Source organism: Nilaparvata lugens, chromosome 3 (genome assembly GCF_014356525.2).
Source record: "Nilaparvata lugens isolate BPH chromosome 3, ASM1435652v1, whole genome shotgun sequence".
Lineage (NCBI taxonomy): Eukaryota > Metazoa > Arthropoda > Insecta > Hemiptera > Delphacidae > Nilaparvata > Nilaparvata lugens.
This window is the reverse complement of record NC_052506.1, coordinates 86329245-86341351: the sequence shown is the minus strand read 5'-3', so window position 1 is coordinate 86341351 and position 12107 is coordinate 86329245. Positions and strand designations below refer to the sequence as shown.

At 35.2% G+C, this 12107-nt stretch overlaps 2 protein-coding genes across 3 annotated transcripts in view; one reads left to right on the top strand and one right to left on the bottom strand.

The window, feature by feature from the left end:
- Positions 1-12107, top strand: part of LOC120350616 (probable phospholipid-transporting ATPase 4) — a 101420-nt gene that overhangs the window by 50249 nt on the left and 39064 nt on the right. The gene's annotated exons all lie outside the window — the stretch shown is intronic.
- Positions 109-1149, bottom strand: LOC111063460 (craniofacial development protein 2-like). The gene has a single exon (XM_022351153.2). The coding sequence runs from the start codon at positions 1147-1149 to the stop codon at positions 109-111; it is 1041 nt and encodes a 346-aa protein (XP_022206845.2).

The following is a 12107-nucleotide window of genomic DNA, read 5'->3' as shown; positions in this document are numbered from 1 at the left end:
GGCCTCTAATTGTATTCCAGAAAATTCTATTATTGAAACGAAAATTTTCCTCTAATTCCTTGCCAAATTCCTCCCAAGTTTCAGCTTTAGCCCGTCTCACAGTCTCTTTCACTTGGTTCCGTTTTTCCACATATGCTCTTCTGTCTTCCTCTGTTCTTGTTTGGAGATATCTTTTCCATGCTTCCTTTTTGTATCTAACAAGATCTTCACCTCATCATTCCACCATTTTGTACGTTTCTTACCCTGCCCTTTAATTTGTCTACTGCCACATGCCTGCTCTGCAACTCTTTTTATTGTAGTTTTAAGTGCATTCCATATATCTTCTATCCCTTTTCTTTCCAATTCCTCATTTTGCCATGTCAATTCCTCTTCCATTTTTCTGGAAAACTCATCCCTAACTCCAGGCTTCCTCAGTTCCTCAACTTTGACCTTTACATATGCCTTGGTTTTCCTTGCCTTAGGGATACTGAAGTTTGTGTCCAGCACAAGCAATTTATGGTCCGTTGCCAGCTCTGCCCCCCTTATGACCTTCACATCGCATACAGCATAGTTTGTGTTTCTTGTGTACACCATGTAGTCAATTACACTCTCTGCCTGTCTACCCAAAGCTGAATATGTAATTTGGTGTATCTTTTTGTGGTTGTAAAAAGTGTTTCCAATCATAAGGTTGTTTTCCAGGCAAAAGTCTATGATCCTTTCTCCATTATCATTCAAGATTCTATCCCCAGCAAACCTTCCCATACAGCCTTGTCCTCTGTTCACTTCACTCCCTATTCTTCCATTCCAGTCTCCCATTATGATAACATGCCTACTTCTGTCTCGTGCCTTATCCATTTCCTTCTGTAATTCTTCATAGAATGCTTCTTTATCTGCAATGTCGTAATCTTCTGTTGGGGCATAGACTTGAATTACTGTAACAGTCTCTTCCATCTCCAAGTCCACATACATAATCCTTGAGCTTACCGCCTTCCATCCAGTCACTTTTCCTTCCAGCTCACCCGACACCACCACTCCAACTCCCTCTCCTGCTCGTCTTGTCTTATCCACTCCTGAATATCTCAAACAATAACCTCCGTCCAATTGCACTTGCCCTTGGCCCTTCCTTTTCGTCTCACTCAGTCCCATCAGTTGCACCCTGTATTTTCTCATCTCCTCCACCAATTCCACCTCCTTTCCATTCAAAGTAGTCACGTTCCATGTTCCGAATCTGATTTTAGTCTTGTTCCTTTTATTTGTCCTTGAGTCCGGTCCTGTTCCGAGGCTGATTTGATTTCTCTGAATCCGAGTTTATCCAGCGTGTGGGGGATTAGCCCAACGACGCCTTCTTTGGAGTACTTCTTTGTCTGCCTCCTACCCTTCGACCTGTCCGGCTTGGGTGGCCCTGCTGGTAGTTACACTACCGCCGGCATAGCTCTCTGGGTCGCAGGAGTACGCAAGCCCCTCCACCAACGACAAGGTGTTGTACTCCCAAGGAGGGGACTAGTAATTCTATTGTATAAATGGTATGAATTACTAGTAATTCTATTGTATAAAAATGGTATGAATTACTAGTAATTCTATTGTTTAGATGGTATGAATTACTAGTAATTGTAGTAAATCTTTAAAGTAGCTCTATTGAAATAAATTATAAATACGAAACAATACGGTTCACTCGATGTCTGTCAAAGATGAAGCTGGTTAGTTTCTCCCTCCTGAAAAAGTTTTCTAAGCGCCCATCTTTCATCGAAGGGGGAATCCCTTGAGAGGTGGCACCTAAAGCTGGGCCTTGTTATTCTATTGCGTCAGTTGCAAAGCACTTTTTTCTCTCTGCAGTTTTCTCTTCAGTGATGAATGAGACTCCCTAACTAGCCGTGATGGAAAGGGTGACAAATTGAGATGCGATTTTTCTTGTTCCGAGATGCTGCTGCGCACGAACTGAATAGATTGCCTAGAATAAAAACACATCTAATCACGCATGCGCCGTTGAGTATTGGGAAGCTAATATCACGCTAGTGCTAGAACTGCTCCTGGGTTGCATGCTTTCCACAACATTGTATCTTATTCATGGTCCTTTCTAAGGCACGTACTCAGCTGTGTTCCACACTCTGATATCCCCTCGTTCACAAATTGGGTCTGTTATCTGAGATCATCCAGAATTTGAGAGGTATTACAGGAACAGCTAAGAACTAGTAGTTCTGTGAACAGTAGAACTCACGCAGTATTCTCATCCACAAGAGTATCTGATTGAAACTATAGACCGTATGGAAATACAGCAATAGACTGGCTTCTCCACACATCTGTGTAATCACTTGTCAGCTGATTTATGATGAATAATTCTATAGTCTGATTTTTACTCCAATATTGGCGTATGAAGGAGGCTCCTTTTTCATTTTATATTATCCTTGAAATGCAAAATTTCCAAAAACCTTGTATATACGTCGACGTGCAATTGAAAAAGGAACATACCTGTCAAATTTCATGAAAATCTATTGCCGCGTTTCGCCGTAAATGCGCAACATATAAACATTTAAACATTAAGAGAAATGCCAAACCGTCGACTTGAATCTTAGACCTGACTTCGCTCAGACAATGAAAGACGAATTGCTAAGTTTTGGCATAGAGTTTAGAGAAAAGACAGCATAAACTATGATGTAGCATATGAAGCTGTAAAATGTCTTTGAACGTTGCGTCTATTAGCTATCTTCAAAGATAGATAGCACTTATGATTTTATGATATTTTTTCGTTAGAGCTACTTTTGAATAAAAATGAAAAATGAGAATCTAACAATTTAAAAAAGGGGTTTAATTTTTTATAGCACTAATGCTATCTCTTCTCTGTGTTTTTAGATTGGTGAATATTATTATGATAGAATCTGGATAGGAAGAAAGGCATTGGAAAATATAACAAACAAAATGCCTAATGTAGAGTAGTTTTCGAATTTATTAGAAATGATAGAATACAAGTGTGGCATACAAGAGTAACAAAGAATAAATGCATTAAGCCGCGTTTACACCAAAGTTATTAACAAAATGTTAATAACTTAATCCTTATAGATTCTATTAGATTGAACATAACTTATCATACACATGATGAACATAGTGTTTGTCAAGTTCCGTTCAATCTAATAAAATCTATAAGTATTAAGTTATTAACATTTTTGTTAATGAGTTTGGTTTAAACCCAGCTTTAGAACAATAGTATTTGTAAAATATAATAGTTTGTTGTATTTTCCCCTTGGTAAAACTTCAATTTACAACTTAAAATGAAAGAAAATGATAAAATGAAGAAAAAATGTCTGATGTTTAAAAATCTGGTGTGGCGCACTCACACAACTTTCCTTTCCGTTATGAAAATTTATCACCTGACGCTAGTGTTCCCGCGCATCTCAAGTCTACTATTCAAAGATCTAAGCCAGCTGGTGACAGGACTGGAGACACACGAGGTCTGCTATCTCTTCATAGTGGAATGAATCAGAATCAACAGTTGCCAACAGTTGCAATTGAAATAATAACATTTTCTCGAATTTCGAGCTTATTTTAAATTTCAGGTAAAAATGTTACTGAACATTAATTGTAGAGATTTTCATGCTCAATCTTTTCCACTCGAAATTTTTCGTTTAAATTGTATCTGAAGCCTGATAATTGAGAATCTAAAATCAAACTTTGCCTAGATGGGGCGGAGCTCCTGAAATTTTTACAGATATGGGACTTGTGGCAGTCGATAGAGCTTATCAATGACTATTTCAGGTATAACTTTAATCGAAATCGTTGAAGCCGTTTTCGAGAAATCGCGAAAACCCCTGTTTTTGACAACATTTTTGCCATTCTAGCCGCCATCTTTGCATTTGATCGAAATTGTTCGTGTCGGATCCTTACAGTGTAAGGACCTCAAGTTCCAAATTCCAAGTCATTCCGTTGATTGGGAAATGAGATATCGTGTACACAGACGCACATACACTCATACACACACACATACAGACCAATACCCAAAACCCACTTTTTTGGACTCAGGGGACCTTGAAACGTATAGAAATTTACAAATTAGGGTACCTTAATTTTTTTCGGAAAGCTATAATACTTTCCTTACCTATGTTAATAGGGCAAGGAAAGTAAAAATAGTTTTGCCTTTGAAAATTCACATTTGATTTGGAATAGCTTTTAAAAACTATGAAAATAAATGTAAAACTGGCAACAATAAATTAATATCTCTATTGAACACAAATGCGTTTAGTTTATGAGACATTATATTTCCTGCAAGTGAATTTTATTCGTATTACATTTTAATTATATCACAAATTTTAAAGGAAGTTATAATTTCCTTAAATTCTTTTAATATAAATTGAAAGACAAATTATTATAACACTAGTAGAAAAGAAGCACCATAGATCGGTGTCTCAATATTGATCTCTTTGAACTTTAATGATACTTGGCAATTTTAATTTGTGTTGCGAATTTTAGGATGATTGTAATGAGCTCTAGATGAGTTTGCCAAAAAGTCCAGCGTTCCTCTTCCCACGTGACACGCTTTGCAAAAGCTTTGCCAGTATTTACGGAAAGATGTAGAATGCTCAATAGAACGAGCTTGTGGGACTGTTGCCAATAACTGGTGCCACTGTGTCTATAATTATTATTATTGTCATAACTTGAGAATTCCTGTAATTTTCATTGGTAAGTTCTACTTCGAATGAGCCTTCAAAGTGGATATTAGAAAATTATCTGATGAAATTCCAATTATCAGACATCGGCGAAAAAATAGTTTTGAAAAACTAATGTGTAATGGTAATATACATTATCGTACACTTTTCTCGTCTATGTAGTTTTGTCTTGTCATCGCTTGTTGCCTGATGTCATCATTTTACTAGTCAGTTGAAATATATTTTCTAATGTTCACAAAAGTCAGGTCCATTAAAGTCATATCTCTCTCTACAAATATGTTGTTCTTTTAAGAGTCTCCTTTCCATACCAGATAGTAAGTCAAGTAGTCTTTATTTCGTTACGTGATTCAAAATTTATTCTAAATTTTTACTGCCAACCAAAGAAACGTAACAAAGGTTAAAAGTAGTCTTAGAGACTAACAGGGACTTTGTTTTTCAGTAAAATAATATGTATTTCAAATTTATTTATATATTGAAAACACTACAATATTGGTTGATATCACATATTTATTAAAGAAAAACATACATGTTTCTACCTATGGCGTCATCTTTAGACAACTGGAGATGACATAGATCAGGAGTCTCCAACCTTTTTTATCCAAGGGCCACATTGTTAATTCTTGGGAGGCTTAGAGGGCCAATAACATGGATGTACGTGGATGCACGACGGGGGATTTGGGGGGTTTAAAATTATTATATTTCCATTAAAATAATATGAAGAGTTTCAAGTAAGTTTAATTGAAACACAGGAAGAAACAAACCAATTCATTTCATTTCAATACAAAGTCCAATTTATTGAGTGTAAAAAGGTCATAAGAAAACTTGACAATGCATGAATTTACAGAAAGTTACCAAGCTAAAAGAGAATACTTATTTTTAGTGAGAAGATTACATTTCTTTCCCACTTAGAATGTCCGCCCATTTAGGATCAAACTTTGTGGTTCCGATCATTAAAATTGTTTTCAAATGTTCATCTGACAAGGAAGATCTGTATTTGGATTCAAGAAACTTCATTTTTGAAAATGTCTGCTCACACTTGTAGGTAGATCCAAGAAGAGAAAACATAGCTTGAGCATGGTTTTTTTATGTTTTTATAGTCTTTTTCTGAGAGAGACATGTACAGTCCGTGCAGACCATTAGGTAATATCTCGCAATGGTTGATCGCTTCTTGTTTACAGCTTATTTTACACTTATTAAGAAATGGAGTGGCTAGTAAGAGAAGAGTACTGAACTCACAGTTGTTGTCAAAAATGTGTATAGGCTAGATATATATTTTAAAAAATCTGTAGCAATAACTCTCGGTGGGCCGGACAAAATCTATCCGCGGGGCGTAGGTTGGAGAGCCCTGACATAGATGACCATAGGTGTCGAAACATGTATGCAATTTAAAAATAAATAAATAAATATGTGTAGCAGACTATAATATTCCAGTGTTTCCATTATGGATAAGTATCATTATAATCTCGCCAATATCTTACAGTGCAGTATTTCGATACCTTACTTGGATGTCACGTGGTATAATGGAGAACAGTATGTGCAATCCTACAGCCATGTCCACACTGAGCAAATGTTCGACAATCATGTTTGTTGAAAAAGTTTGAGCAAATTTTATTATGTTTGACAAACAATGTTTGCCCGTGGCCAGTGTGGACGCGTCACCAAACAAAAAAATTGTTAGTGGGAAGAACAGGGTTTATGTTTTCAGCTGTTTTACAGCTGTCAACATGAAAATGTTTGGAAAAACAGTAATTTTTTGTTTGACAAACAATGTTTGTCCAAACATTTTAAAATGTTTGTCCCTGAGCTCCTCAACAAACATGTTTGCCGAACATGCATGTCTAACATTGGTTGAGTGTGAACACGGCTTACGAAACACTAAAAACCTGAAACTCAAATATGCAATAATTGGATTATAGAAATGATCAAGAAACTTGAACTGAAGACTAAATATATAATCTAAAACTAAAAATGTATTGATCATCAGTCATAAGCCCTGCACACACACCCATCAAATAACTGGCTTAACAAGCATAGATTTTTGGACCTGCGACTTTTTGCCGTTCTTATGAATTTTCAGATTAAACGGAACTTTACAAATTAAGATCGATGTGTGTGTAGTTAGCCATACTGTATCGAATGTAACGGTTTCTCTAATAAATATAAAATATCGGGGGACCTAGCTTCGCTCTGGAGTGTAAAAGCATAGAAAGTTTGTAACGAAAGATTGAATTTATAGTTTATATTTATTTTTTTTTTTTTCAGTCGTAGAATTATTTTTACAGTTATATGAGGAGGCACAACAGGCTTATGCCCAAAACAGTCCCTTTTCAAATTTATACTACATTCCAAATCCAAATCTAGGTTAAGCCACTATCACTCATCAAAATAACAATTTATTCACACTTCAAAAAACAAACACATCATCAATTATTACAAATAGATATAGGCCTACTATGAATTCGATTTAGAATGATATACCATGTTTGCTACAATATTTGTTAATATACTGTGTACTATTCTACACTAACAGCATCCAGTTACTATTTTGGACTTTGTGAAGTAAAAATGTTTTCTAAAAAAGAAGTGAAATAAACAAAAATAAGTTTTTCTTGCTGAATTATTCTTCTCGTGAGATCAGCTGAGGAATAACCCACACATGACTCGCTCACTCACTTCCATTACGGGGTCGACACACGACAAAATTTCCAGCTGTTTTTTCAAGGACGTATTTATCCTTTTAATGTCCTTTAGCGAATTATCCCTGGGTTGAGACCTAATGCAATCGAATTTTCTTATCATAAACCTACTTTGTACCAAATTTTGTGAGAATCGTTAAAGTCGTTCTCGAGATCCGGTCACATACAGAAAATTGCATAATCACATATAAACAGAAATTGCTCGTTTAATAGTATAGGATAAATAGTATATTCGGCACATTTCGTTCAATATTCAGAATTGTTATTTCATCACTCCCCCACGATATTAATAAATACATTGCCGTCCTTCTGTACAAATGACCTATATTTTTGGAAGTCTTGTGAGTCTTTCCAACGAAGTCGCCTTTATCTTGGGAGAAGTGCCAACTCGTTTCTTCAAGCTCTTTTTTTCGAGAAAATAAATTTCCAACTTTGTTTCCACTGCTGGCGGTCGATAATGTGAATGGACTTTATTTTATCGATGGTATCTCTCTCTCTCTCTCTCTCCCTCTCTCTCTCTCTGTTACTGTGGATGGTTAGAGATGCAATGGAATGCTAGAGATCGAATTATAGTGCACTGAATACTAGACTGATAACTGGAATATGGGTAAGTGAGGAAATGCCGGATGAATGGAAAAGAGGAATAATTTGTCCTATTTTTAAGAAAGGGGACAAACTCAGGTGCAATAATTATAGGGGAATAACACTGCTCAACATAGCCTATAAAATCTTCTCCACAATTATTTTTAAGCGAGTGACGTTATATGCAGAGGAAGAACTCAGCGAAGTTCAGTGTGGGTTCAGAAACAACAGAGGGACAACGGACCAAATATTTGTAATGAGGCAGACAATGGAGAAGTGCTATGAGTTTGATGTAGACTTGCACATTGTTTTTGTTGACTTCCGGCAGGCGTTCGACAGTGTAGACAGGAAGCAGTTACCTACAGTACTTACCAGGTGTGGTTTACCAAGAAAGTTGGTAAAAATGGCCTTACTCACAATGGAAGGTGCAAGAGCTTGTGTCAGAATAGATAACAAGTTAAGTAAAGAATTTAGAGTGAATAGAGGCGTAAGGCAGGGTGATGCACTCTCGGCAGTTATCTTTAACCTGGCACTTGATGTTATTCTTAAAGCATTGCAGACAAGCGGCAGTATTGTAACTAAGTCCAAGCAAGCATATGCGTACGCAGATGATGTGGTGCTTATATCAAGAAGCAAAGCTGGTGTGGTTGACATGCTCCAAACTCTAAAAAATGAAGGTAAGAAGTTGGGTCTTGAGATTAATATAGAAAAATCTAAATATCTTATGATGTCAGCAAACGAGAGAAGAAGACATGTTGGTGATCTGGAATGTGGGGGAGGAGTTTGGCTTCAAAATGTGAGGCAGTTCAAGTACTTGGGTTCGCTTCTCAATAGTGAGAACAAGGTACGAGCGGACGTGGAAAGCAGGATTTTAGCTGCAAACAAGGCGTACTTTGTCCACATGAAACTAATGAAGTCAAAGCTCTTATCACGCATGTCTAAGCTGCGGCTCTACAAAACACTGATCAGACCAGTGGCCACCTATGGTGCTGAGACGTGGACGCTGACTAGTAGAGAAGAGCAAGCATTGCGTGTTTTTGAGAGAAAAATTGTAAGGCGTATCATGGGACCAGTCAGGACAGAATATGGGTGGCGTATCAGAAATAATGAAGAGATTGCCAATTTCATGGGACCAGAAGATATTGTTCGAGTTATAAAGGCGCAACGTTTGAGATGGTTGGGGCATGTCCAGAGAATGGAGCACTGCAGACTACCGCATAAGTTGTTAAAAAGTAAAATGATTGGTACGCGTAGAAGAGGAAGGCCCAGGGAGGAGATGGCTTGAGGATGTGAGTGCGGATTTGCGTGTTTTGGGCATCAGAGGATGGGAGAATGTGGCGGAGAGGAGAGACGATTGGAGGCGAATTGTGCAGGAGGCCAAGGTCCACATCGGACTGTAGCGCCAATGAAAGTAAAGTAAAGTAAGTAGAATACTAGACTATAGGGAGTAGGGAATACTATGTGAATATGGATTCTAGGGAATAACCTACTTCCTGTGAATCACTCGTGGAACATGTACATACTCCACATTCCTCTCATACTTTGTGAAAATAATTAAGAACTGAAAATTTTGTAAAGTGAACAACTACAAGACTTAACCTGTTTCGGACTATGTGTAACCTTATCCGAATTTGGGTGAGGAATAGCACAAGGGTTATCTTATTTTTTCCCTCCCTATCATTTTTGATGATGTACTTTTTGTATGAACTAATAAAGAATCTCATTTGTTCCAGTTCATGTTGTTTATGAACTTGCCTCTAATTATCTATTTTAGTCGCATTAGACGTTTGTACTCATATGTCAAAGAGAATCCATAAACATTATGACAATTATTTAATAGAAGAATGTAGGGTGCTAAATCTAAATTATCTTGAAATTTAGATATGTATAATGGTAACTGGCAACGACTAGACTACTTTCTATTTTTTTGCAATTTGTATTGTTATTTGGGAAATGACCCAATATATTGGCAATACCATGATAACTCAATTCTTTCACTTTCATACCTACATGTAATGATATATTTGATATAAATAAAAATATAAATCTCAGTACACTTTTAAATTATTTTATCACAACATGTTTCGGGCAACATTTTCAAAACTTGAAAATGAAAATGGCATTAATGTCCGAAACTTGTAACAAAATAATTTAAAATGCCACTGAGATTAATATTTTCATTTATGTAAAAGTAGCCCTGAAGAAACTAAGTTGATATTTGATATTTATTAAATACATCTTACATTGCCAGGTCTGACAAATAATGGCAAACACTTGTCAAATTAAAAAATAAAAAATAACACTCCTAAATTAATTGAATAAATCAATACAATAATGATAAATGGGTTGGGTATATGGAACACAGATTCATCATCAGTTCATAATAACTTGAGATTATTACCAAATATAATTATAATCTTAGACCTAATACAATAAGAAAATATGAAATATATAACACCAACTCAGCTCTTCTTAGAAGGCAAATTTACTACATCAGCAGTAAATTCATAAATATACTAGAAAGTGAATTTCCACATAATAATTTCCGAAATAATAAACACAGAAAAAGAGCCATAGAGGCATGGCTGAAATTGAATTATTTCCAATCGTTGACTTTTATACAATAATCAACTTGATATTATAAATTATATTTTCGAACACTTCATACGCTAAATTTAAGTTTATATATTACATCCCTGATTAAGCTGATTTACGACTCACACTGGCGCACAAGGAATCTTCCTTTTGCCGGTGTTTTTGCCTCACCTACTGTACTTATGCTTGTGAACATAAATTAAATCTTCTTTTCATAACTATTATTTATAATATAAAGGATATCATTTCGTTATTATATCTAATTAAATAAATTTATGTATCTTGGTTTAAGTGCAGTAGCATATACTTATATTTATTTTTTCTAAAGCTTTTTTGTATTTTGTTTTTGGCAAATAAAATTCATTCATTCATTCATTCATAAAAAAGTAACTGTCACTAAAACTGAATTTCAGCTCTGTGGAGAGTGGTTTGGGGTATTATTTTTATATTTATTCATTCATTTACATTTAACAATACACACATCAAATAAATGATTAGAAAAGGACCAACAAGCCTAGCCCAAAACTTTTCCCTTTCCGAATTTTGATAGTATTAAGCCAATGTCTTAAGGCTGTGCAAATGCTAAACATAAACTTTCTACTGGTGATATTTTTCAAAGATTTTCGATTTGTATATCATCAAGCTATCAAAATGAAAAGGTGTTCTTAGGAAAACATTTTTTTCGGATCATTAGTTTTTGAGATATGATCGCCTAAAGTTTAAATTTTTGGGACAGAACTTTTCAAATTCGGTAAGAGATAAATCCATGAGATTTAGAGGATGGATTCTTTATGCTATCGTTGATCCAGTAAAGCAAAAATTTTGTGAAAATATAAATTTTTGAGAAACTTATTCGATTTACCAAAAATGAGTTATTTTTGGTAATTTTTAGTAAAATTAATAACTTTCTCAAAAATTAATATTTTCACAAAATTTTGTTTCACTAGATCAACAATAGCATGAAGAATCCATCCTCTAAATCTCATGGATTTATCTCTTACCGAATTTGAAATGTTCTGTCCCAAAAATTTAAACTTTAGGCGACCATATCTCAAAAACTAATGATTAGAAAAAGAAAATGTTTTCCTAAGAACACCTTTTCATTTTGATAGCTTGATGATATACAAATCGAAAATCTTTAAAAATATCACCAGTAGAAAGTTTATGTTTAGCCTTTGCACAGCCTTAAAGTAAAAATTAAAAATGACTAATGAATTATAATGCAGAAGGCTTCTTTCTTCTCATAAAATTATTATTATTTCCAAAACGATGATTATATTATTTGAAGCTCATACGGGTTGAACAGAATAATGAAAATGAATTTATTGTTTCAGTTTTGTGAAGTAATAAGCGCTAAACTCAAAGCTGCTTTGTGGTGCATTGTTCAAAAATAGATGCTCAATTGTGTTGGCACAGCTTCCAGCTCATTGACATTCTTTCAAACAGCTTCTGGTTATTATAATAATCCTTCAGAAAAGAGAAACATTCCCTAATATTTAGTCATCTCTCGCTGTATTGCTTCTATTTCCGATGCTGTTGCATTTTGAAGGAACGTAAGATGGAACATTATCAAGGAATATGAATAGATAAGTATGGAATG